At 44.4% G+C, this 10,721-nt stretch overlaps 1 protein-coding gene across 1 annotated transcript; it reads right to left on the bottom strand.

Moving 5' to 3' along the window:
• Positions 1-8,335: 8,335 nt before the first annotated feature.
• Positions 8,336-9,274, bottom strand: LOC103740942 (olfactory receptor 2D2-like). The gene has a single exon (XM_008841626.1). It carries the CDS (start codon positions 9,272-9,274, stop codon positions 8,336-8,338), a length of 939 nt encoding a protein of 312 aa, XP_008839848.1.
• Between the last annotated feature and the right edge of the window lie 1,447 nt (positions 9,275-10,721).

Below are 10,721 nucleotides of genomic sequence, written 5' to 3'. Positions count from 1 at the left end.
CTGCCTCTGCCTCCCAAGTGCTGGGATTAAAGGCCTGTGCCACCATGTCCACCTCAAGTTTGATTATTTTAAGATTGACATTAACACCTGTGTATCTTGAGGTATGGTGCATCTTGTTCCATTTATTCTAATATATAATTAATTAATCTATTCTAATCTATTCTAATAATTAATTAATGGGCTTAAAATTATTTTTATTCACATTTTGAATTTTGATAAATTTTTATACTAGTGTTATGGGATGAACTGTGCCTGACCACTCTGTGCTCCTAATTCACATGTTAGAGTCCTAATTTCCACTATCTCTGAATGTAAGTTTATTTAAAGTTTTTTTCAATATATGTTTTTATTGAATTTTTGTGCATTTCATACGATACATCTTAATCTTATATTTAGACCCCTTCTCCTATCTGCACTCTCTATAGCCCCCTAACAGGATTTCATGCATTCTACAATATATATTAAGGCCTATCAAGTCAAGTTTCTGTCCCCAGATGTCCTTTGATGTGAGTTCATCCACTAGAACCTGGTCAGCCTATCTAGTGACACTCCCTTAAATACATATGAGGAAGTTCCCAGAAGCCTGACAAACTGTCTCCTTGTGGTCATCCACCACCTCTTACAATCTTTCTGCTCCTCTTTCACAACAGCCCCTAAGCCCTGGGTGGGTGAGGTTTAATATGGGAGTCTTATCCAGGGACACGCACTCTGCAGTCTCTTATTCTCTACACTTTGGCCACTTGTGGCCATCTGTGTTAACTGCCCTCTGTTGTATGAGGAAGCTTCACCGGTAAGAAGTTGAGAGATGAATTAATAGTTTCTCTACCTCCTGTTCCACTATATTCCATGAGACTTAGGTGTTGATGTTCTATTGTAGATATGTCACTTAGGACTGGGCATCTCTCAGACACTTATTCTCTGTGTATGACCAGTTGCAAAACTCCGTAATAGTTTCCATTTGCAAAATGTTTAGGGATGTGACAGACATAGGGTTTTCTCTAAGATCTATGACCTTTCCAGCTTATGTGTATTTGGCTATGTTTGAAGTAGCACACATGAGTTCCCTCCCTTTGAACAGTCTTTAAGTCCAATTATGTAGGTGTTGTACCCTCAAGATAAAAATGCCACTACTGCACTGATAGAGATAGTTTGCTGTGCTGGTCCTTGTTCTGGTTATTAGGTTTTAAATCTTGGGTTGGACCACTGATTTTCTCCCTTAGAAGCTTGTATAGTTTCCTCTAAAGCTATGAGAACTAGTCTTCTGAGTGGAGGCTTCTGGACCAGTTCCAGCTCCATTGCTCTAAGTCCTGTGTCCAAAGTATGTTCTGTCTTCAGCAATAGGGTCTATTTAACGTTTTTATTACATTTATTTATTTAATTTTGTGTGTGTTTACGCATGTGGAGGTCAGATGACAGCTTGCAAGAGTTAATTCTCTTCTTCCACTGTTTGTGTTCTGAGGATCAAAAGTGCCTTTATTTTCTGAATGATCTTGCTGGCCCCAGTGTCAGCTTATTTAGATGGAGTCTTTTTTAAAAGACAGACTCTCATATGGCTCAGTTTGACCTTGAACTCACTACATAGTTGAAGGTGACCTTGAAGTTCTGATCCTTTTGCCTCTACCTAGAGTTCTGGGATTAAGTTATGGGCATATATATGTGGTTTTATGTAATGCTGGGAAATTGAACCGAGCACTTAGTGCATCCTAGGCAAACTTACTCCATTAACTGAGTTACATTTTGGCCCTTTTTAGGTTTTCACAAAGGGTCTCACGTAACCCAGGGTGGCCTCAAACTCAAGATAGTCAAGGCTTGATCCTGCTCCTACCTCTCAAACACTGGGAATGTACCAGGCATTTACCACCACATCTAGCTAGACTAATGGATTTTTCATTGTTTTTTCTTTCTCTTTTCTCTTTCTCTGGCTGAAATTAAATACATGTAAGACAATTTTGTGACATTATCCCACATCTCTTGGATGTCATAATTTTAGTTATTTTCGTGTTTCTGTGATTCAATACTGGGCAAGAAGCAGCTAAAAGGAGGAAGAGTTTGTTTTGGTTCACTGTTTGAGGACATGGTTCATCATGCTGAGAAGGCACGGTGGCTGTAGTGGCTTAAAACTGTGGCAGCAGGGGCATGTGGCTACAGACCAGGAAGCAGGTTTGAGCTATACACATCACAACACACTCCATACTGACCCACTCCCTCTAGAGAGACCCTAGAAAACAGTACCACCGGCTGAGGACCAAACGTTCAAACACATTAGCCTGTGGGAGACTTTTGACACCCAACCCTAACAGTCATGCTCTTTCCCCCACATTTTCTCCTGTGGACGATTTCTGCTGACCTATCTTGGAGTTGATTGATTATGTTCTTTGTTGCATTCTCTCATTGATAAGCCGGTAGAATAAATTATTTAATTCTGACATGTTTCTATGTCTAGCATTTTCATTTGACCTTTTAAAATTAATTATTAAATTTAGAGCAATTTTAGGTTTGCAGAAAAAAATCATGTCAAAAGTGAGAGTTCTCATATATTCCTCATGTTTTCTTTACCATTAACATCTTGTATCAATTTTAATTAATATTCATGTGAAACAGCGAAGTGTTGACTTAGTGACCCTCTCCTTCTGTTATAAGCTTTACCATAAAATTTCAGGTGTGAAAATGTATTTATAACGGTTAACAGTATGATCCCAACCTGCTGTTCACTACCTATTTCTTCCTTTTTCCTTCACTTGACATCACATTCTAAATATAAAATAAAACAAAATAACATTTCAGTGACCACATAAAATACTGATGTGTCGCTATATGCATTTAAGTGACTTGCTATTATAGAAACGTTTCCAGTTGGTTCCCAGTTTTCACTATCATGATCACATAGTGAAAAATTTTGTGTTGCTTTTCCTAATATCTACTTTCTAAAATGTCCTGAGAATGGAATTATGGGGCTGAGGAGCATTAACATATTTAATATTCCTGACGTATACAGAGAGTTATCTTACAAAAGCTCAATTTATATTCATACTAGCAATAAAAACCCATGCTTTATTGCATTCTAAAATTTCAGAAGAGCAGGCAGAACGATTGTAAGAGCCAGGGAGGAGGTGCATGACCATATGGGAATAAAGTCTTACAGGCTCCTGGGACCCTTTTCATATGAACCTACAGCAATAGTGTCAGCATGTACAAGACCCATGCTAACTCAAGCAGACAAAACCCAGCACAGAATTGTGGAAATGGACAGCAGGCCCCAGTCTTAGTTGAAGAACTATTGGCAGCTGATTATTGCTGGGTAAGGAAGAACTGATCTTCTTAAAGAGAGAGACTCAGGATGGGCTGACTAGACCTCAGCAAACAAACTTGCACTGGGGGACATCTGGGGACACTAACTTGACTTGATAGGCCTTAACATAAATGACAGAATGCATGAGATCTGGTGGGGAGGGGGCTATGGGAGGGTGCCAATGGGAAGGGGGTATAAAGATGATTAAGATGTTCTGTATGAAATACACCAAAATTCAATGAAAGATTTACGAAAAAATTTAAAAAGAGGAAGACCCTCCTCCAAAACACCCAATAAATAAACAACCCATCTATTGCCAATTTTCTGATGTTCATATTTTTCTTTTTAAAAGTATATCTTATTACAGGTCTTTTCAAAGGGGCATGCCACAGAGCATGTGTGAGTGCCAGAAGACAATTTGTGGGAGTCAGTTCTCTCCTTCCACCATGTAGTTTCTGGGGATCAAACTCAGGTTGTCTGACTTGGCAGCATGTACCTGTACCTACTCAGGCATCTTACTGACCCCTGTGTGTTTCTTTCTAAAACCTTTTTTTATGTTAATGATAGCATGTAACTATCTGCTGTAACTATAAGTCCTGTTTTGTCGTTTATAGTAATTTTGCTTTATTATTTATGCAACAGTCTGGGTTGGTGGGTAATATATTTGAGAACACTGGGAACCAGTGTCCCTGGCATGGACCCTGATTCTCATGGAGTGGGGGAGGTGGTGTCACCAGTCTGTATTAAAATTTTCAGACCAGCACAGCTGATTTAGCTCCCTTCCTTCCCTCCCTCCCTCCCTCCCTTCCTCCCTCCCTTCCTCTCTCTTCTTCAAGTGGTTCCACAGGTAATATACATCAGCAAGGATCTGAGGAAGGCCCCAAGGAGGCTCACATTAACATATGACGCATCTCTGTGGTCTCCTAGGGAAATGAGAGCCTCCTCCTTGTTGGGTGCTGGTGTTTTCACAAAATCAGGTAAAGGCAGAAGCCACTCAGTATGAGTAGTGCCTCATAATGCGACCCCAAGGACTGGCAACACCTGGGGAAGTTATTTGTGCTTAACGACGATTCTATAGACTAAGGGAAGTTTTTCTGTCCAGAAAAGAAATGATATAAAACTCCCCATGGAGTCTCTCCCTCTCTTCTCACCTCCTAATTTTTGCAGCTGGAGTTAAAACTAGACTCACTTTTCCCTCTTCTAATTTCCTTTGTTTCTCTCATCTTTATGGGGACCGAGTTCCTTTTCTTTGATAGCATCAAGACAGGCTGCAGTTTTCCAAAATAAACTTTATTAAAACGAGAGACAAAAAAAATCAAAGAGTATAAATTTTTTTAAAACCATAGAAAGAAATGCTTAGGAGCAGCCCTTACTCTATGATAATTCAATCAGTCTGAGATGCTCTGAGCAGCACAGCTTGTGGGTGGGCAGACACCGGCTTGTTTCTTATTTCTCAAGTCTTTGTCTCACCCAAAGATTCCCTACTTTTAGTTTTTTTTAGTTACTACTTTTCCCCTTTCCCTTCTCTTTCCTTTTCTCTCTCTGTGGGAGACAGGCTTGAGCCTAGTTTAAAAGTCTTACTGACAGCCATACAGGAGGCCTGAGGCAACGGCTGGACCACTGAAGCCACCAGGAACACCTTGTGACATTTGCTTCCATTGGCAGAGCATGAGACTGATGCCTAGAGTTCGCCACTCCCTAATCACCACCCTTGAGATCCCAAATTGCAACACTCAGACAACCTGGGTCACTTGGTTCCCAGGAAACCAGGCCCTATAAGGAAACCGGAACCTAAGTAACCTGAAACCCATTATGCTAATGAGGTGCCTGACACCCGATGTCATGATAGGACACAGCCCTGCCAAAGATCTAAGTTGTAACTTCTTGATTGGACCCCTACTCCTATATAAGGGTGTGCCCTTCTACAATAAACTGGATCTGTGTCAATGAACCTGGTCTCCTGTGTCTGAATGCAGCTCCGCTGACACAGTCTCCTCACCAGCCCTGGGGTCCAGGACTGGGCAGAAGTAGCAACGAATGGAGGCAGCACTGGGAGTGCAGAAAAGCTGCCTCAGTGCCGGGCAGGCAGAAGAGCAGCCTCAGCCCAGGGTGAGCGGAGGGACAGCTGTGGCACTCATGAGAATGAAGGAGCGTCACCCGTGTGAATGGAGGAGCGGCTGCCGCCCATGGTGGCCACAGCTGGTGCCCAACGTGGGGCTGTAACACTCACTTAACGTGGGGCATGCAAAGCCCGACCCCATGAGGCTGTAACACTTTGGGCATTGGAAGCCCCCCTTGCCAGTGACTCTTTGGTGGGTGCTCGAGCTTTCGTTCTCCTGTGCTTCCTTTTCTGGCTTGCAGTTTGGTGTGTCGTTCCTGTCTCCTCGGATCATCTTCCTGAACGGCTCCTGAGTCCTTCTGGGTATGTCTTGCAGGGTGAGTGACCTCCAGTATGGGGAATAGTCATCCAGCTGCCGCCGGCCCTGTGCCACCACGCTGGTTTCTCTCCTCAGGAGTAGGCAAATTAGGGTAACAGAAAAAGATGTAACTAAAGTATTAGATAAAGTGCCCCCTGGTTTACAGATTGCTGTTGGGATCTGGAGCAATGGGCTTGTGTACTATTCCTGGCCAGAAGGAGAGAAGTCAGGGAGGGGCGCCCACAATCTGGGCTGTTCTACTCCATTGTGACTACCATTCTGGCCTTGCTTCCGGGAGTTCCCCTGATACCCCTGAGCAGAATAATCTCATATTGGGAAAAAAAAAGACAAGATGGTGGGGGTGGCTGGTCCCAGGCATTCTCGGCCAAAGCAAAACTAACAGATCCTTGCTCTAAAATGGGAGCGATGGCTGTTGCTAAAGATGCAAAAGATGGAAAACTAGGGTTTCTTGGCCCTAACAAGATCTGGCAGATGGACATCACTCACTTCCCTGGCTTTGGCAAGCTCAAATACATCCATCCTATTATTGACACCTATTGTTAATACAAGGGCGAGGCTATGCTTGTGTCTTCCCAGATAATGTTCCAGCCCCCATTTGGATCACAGCTCAAAACATTAGAGTTGCCTGTGTCGAAAACCCTCCCTCCACAGCCACCAACCCTGGAGATGGCAGCCCTGACCCTGGAGAAAGTGATGCACCTCTCAACCACCGAGAGACCGACCCGGTGTCGCAGATCACGAAAGCAACCAGCTCCATAGGCACACCCGATAACCTGGGATGACCTTGAGTATCTCACTTCACAAGAAGAGACTATAGCCATTACTGGATCATCTTCCTGAACGGAATTTTTGGACCCTGCATTGTTAATTTTGTTAAGGCTAGTTCAGTTGGCTGTTGTCCCATCACGACATCCAATCACCTCAAATTTAAATGATCCAAAAAACAATGACCCACTGTTCCTTACCCTTACTAAACTATAATTGGCTTTTTAAAAGAAAAAATGGGGGAGATGTGGGAGACAAGCTTGAGCCTAGGGTCAAAGTCTTACTGACAGCCATACAGCAGGCCTGAGGCAAAGGCTGACTGATGGAGCTACAAGGAACGCCTTGTGACATTTGCTCCCATTGGCAGAGCATGAGACTGATGCCTAGAGCTCGCCACTCCCTAATCACCACCCTTGAGATCCCAAATTGCAACACTTAGACAGCCTGGGTCACGTGATTCCCAGGAAACCAGGGCCCATAAGGAAACCGGTACCTGAGTAACCTGAAACCCATTATGCTAATGAGGTGCCTGACTTGCAATGTTATAATAGGACACAGCCCTGCCAAAGATCTAAGTTGTAACTTCTTGATTGGACCCCTACCCCTATATAAGATTGTGCCCTTCTACAATAAACCGGATCTGCATCAACGAATCTGGTCTCCTGTGTCTGAATGCAGCTCTGCTGACACAGTCTCCTCACCAGCCCTGGGGTCCAGGACCAGGCAGAAGTAGCGAAAGTTGGAGGCAGCACAGGGAGCGGAAGAGCACCCCAGCACCAGGCAGGCAGAAGAGCAGCAGAAGAGCAGCCACAGCTTGCAGCTGCAGCAAGGAATGAAGGGCGGCGACCATACGATTGGAGGTGGCTCCCGTGCCATCTGAGGTGACGCCCAGGAGGCCGTGCTGGTGCGATCGCAGGCTGTGCCTGTGCCAGCTGAGGAGCGGTGCCTGGAGACAGCACCCAACACTGCAAGAATGGAGGGGCAGCCACATCTCTCCAGTCACCTTCAGAGCCCAAGAGGATCATGGCTGACTACTGAATGACAGATGGTTTATTTCTCAACAGTGAATATAAAAAATTAAACCTAGCACTTGTTGAAAGGAACTGGATGCCATGCTTTGTAGGAAGCATTTTTCACACACTATCTCATGTATTCATTGCAACTTCTGTGTGAGGAAAAATTAAAAAATTCAGAGTAGTTAAATGATGCAGAAATTGAGACTTAGTAATTGGTAAAACTAAGTGTATTAGGCACTTTTCTTGTTACTGTGACCAGATATTTAACAGGCATCAACTTAAGGGAGGAAGGGCTTATTTGGACTTTTAGTTTGAAGGGACATAGTCCATCATGGCAGGGAAGATGTGGTGGCAGGCAGTTCCATGGAGGACCCTCCTGGGGTCCTCCATGTGGGGTCCTCACTTCCTCACATTTTAGCGGTACAAAATCCAGTGATTCCACTTCCTCTAGTCAGGCTCTGCCTCATAAATGTTCTACAGCTTTCCCAAAGAGTACCACCAGCTGGGGACATTGTGTTCAAGCACATGAGCCTGTGGGGAACATTTCACATTCACACTCCAACACTAAGTCTCTCATCTTAGTGTGTCTGGCAGTAAAATCCAGGTTCTCAACCACTGAACCCCTCTTTCATAATCATCTCTGCCTCAAGTAGCATTACCATACATACTGTAGATGTCTGAGCATCCTCTTCCTCCCCAACTTGGGCAAGTGTAAACAGTTATCTTTATGGAGTCCTATTTTTCCATGTCTCATGGAAGAGACCTTGGGGAGTTGGTGACTGTAAGTTCTGATTTGCTCAGCTCCCCATACCTTTAGCTTTGAAGCTTCACTTTGGAACCCTGCTCCATCCCATCAGTTTGAGGAAAGCCTTTTTCACATCCTTGTTCCTTAGACTGTAGATGACAGGATTGAGGAAGGCCGTGGCAATGTTATAGAAAAGGGCCATTTTCTTGCCACTGTTTGATAAGGACCCAGATCCAGGGCTCATGTACATGATGATGCATGGAATGGCGAACATGGTGACCACAGTGATGTGGGAGGCACAGGTGGAGAAGGCCTTGATCCTCCCCTGGGCTGAGTGGATCTTCATGATGGTGGCAATGATGTTGGCATAGACAAGAACTATGAGGGAGAGTGGGACCACAATGACATTGAAGCCCGTGATGAAGTCCACCAAGTCATTGAGGGATGTGTCTGCACAGGCTAACTTCAGAACTGCAGGGACCTCACAAAAATAGTGATCAATTTCATTAGGCCCACAATAGGGCAGGCGCATGGCAAAGACAGTATAGCACAGGCCACCCACCACACCATAGGTGGCACAAATAATCACCATTAGGAGACATGTCCCACGGCTCATGATGAACTTGTACCTGAGTGGGTGGCAGATGGCCACATACCTGTCTACAGACATGATAGAGAAAAGCCAGGACTCAGTGACCCCAAAGAGGAGAAAGATGTACATCTGGGCCACACATCTAGTAAAAGAGATGGCTCTCTTTTTGCTGAGAATATGCACCAGCATCTGCGGCACGGTTGTAGTGGTGTAGCACACATCCAGTGTGGAGAGGACACCAATGAAAAAGTACATGGGCGTGTGGAGGCGCGAGTCTTGGTGGATGAGTGTAATGAGGAGGCTGTTGCTCACAAGGATCAGCAGGTAAAAGACTAAAAAGAAGGTGAAGAGTAGAGGATTGGTCCTGGGATTGAGGGTAAAGCCCAACAAAATGAATTCTGTCACGGTGGACTGGTTGAGTTCCTGCATTGTGATCTGCCTGTTTAAAGAGGTTTTAGGATATGTAATTTATTGTGTCTGTATCAGGGCGTGTAAGGAATCTGCATACTCATTGTCTATTTGCTTTGTCTAACAGTCTTAGGAAGCTTTGGATTGGCAGATGGAGGTGGGGCTGAAAAGTAATTCCCATTTATAGTTTGAGTGGTGTTGGGAGTTGGCTCAGGATTTAGCTGAAGGCCCTACTGGTGCAAACAACAAGAGCTAGTCCAGGTTAGCACTGTGGTATCTGCTACATTCTGTTCTGTAGACACTGCTCCTCCTCTTGACACAACCTCCTGTCCTTTGGCTAGTCTCCCCACCTTCTGTTTTCTCTTGGAACTGGAGAAGTTGCTAAGTCTTACATGGATAAAAATTAGGATCAGGGTTGGGTCTATTTATGATTGGGTTAATGGTTTTATTTTTTAATATTTGATTTTTTCTTAGTTTTTAAATTGAAGTTTTGAAAATTTCTACAATATATTCTGATCATATTTAGACCCCCTCCCCTATCTGCACCCTCCAACCAATATCCCCTCTACTGTACTCTGGTACACACACACACACACACACACACACACACACACACACACATATTAAGGTCTATTGAGTCAAACTTGCATCCCCAAATGCCCTTTGGTGTGGGTCCATTCACTGGAGCCTGGTCAGCCTATCCAGTATCAATCACACTCTTAAAGAACACTGACTCTCCCTCTCCCAGCAGCTACTGGTTGACAATTGTTTCTCAGCTAGAGCTGGGGCCTCCTACCCACCTTTCCATTTCTGTGCTAGGATTCTGTCTGGCTTGAGTTTATGAGGGACTTGACCACTATCCTAGTTTGTTTCTTCATTGCTGTGACAAAACACTCTGACCACTACCAACTTGGGGAGGAAAGGGTTTATTTAGCCTACATCTCTCAGGTCACAGTTCATCAGGGAGCCCAAGGTAGGAATTCATGGCAGGAACCTGTAGGCAGGAGCTAGAGCACAGGCCATGGAGGAACACTGTTTACTGGCTTCTTTACTCAGCCTTCTTTCTTATGCAACACAAGCCCCCCTGCCCAGGGGTGGCACCACCCACAGTGGGCTGGGCCCTCCCACATCACTCATCAAGAAGATGCCCCTCAGACATGGCCACAGGCCAGTCCAATAGAGGCAATTCCCCAACTGAGGCTCCCTCAACCCAGGTGTGCCAAGTTGACACTAAAGCTATCCAGCACAGCCACAATTATCATAAGTCCTTATGAGCAACTGCCCAGCTGTCTGGAAAACTCTATTTCCTTGTGTCATCCACCACCTCTGGCACTTATAATCTTTCTGTCCCATCTTCTGCTATGATCCCTGATCCCAAGGCCTTTAGAAAAAGTTATATGGAAAACTATATATATATTAAAAGAGATGAAAAAGAGTTACCTTATAGCAGAGTGATGTTGCCCTTACA

This window comes from Nannospalax galili, unplaced genomic scaffold (genome assembly GCF_000622305.1).
Source record: "Nannospalax galili isolate Female #2095 unplaced genomic scaffold, S.galili_v1.0 scaffold1160, whole genome shotgun sequence".
In the NCBI taxonomy this organism is placed as follows: Eukaryota; Metazoa; Chordata; class Mammalia; order Rodentia; family Spalacidae; genus Nannospalax; species Nannospalax galili.
Note: the sequence above shows the minus strand (reverse complement) of the source record. Positions and strands in the feature narration are given on the sequence as shown.

What these genes read in the sequence shown, in the direction of transcription:
- LOC103740942 (XM_008841626.1), bottom strand. Translation starts at nt 9,274, where the DNA reads ATGCAGGAACTCAACCAGTCCACCGTGACAGAATTCATTTTGTTGGGC.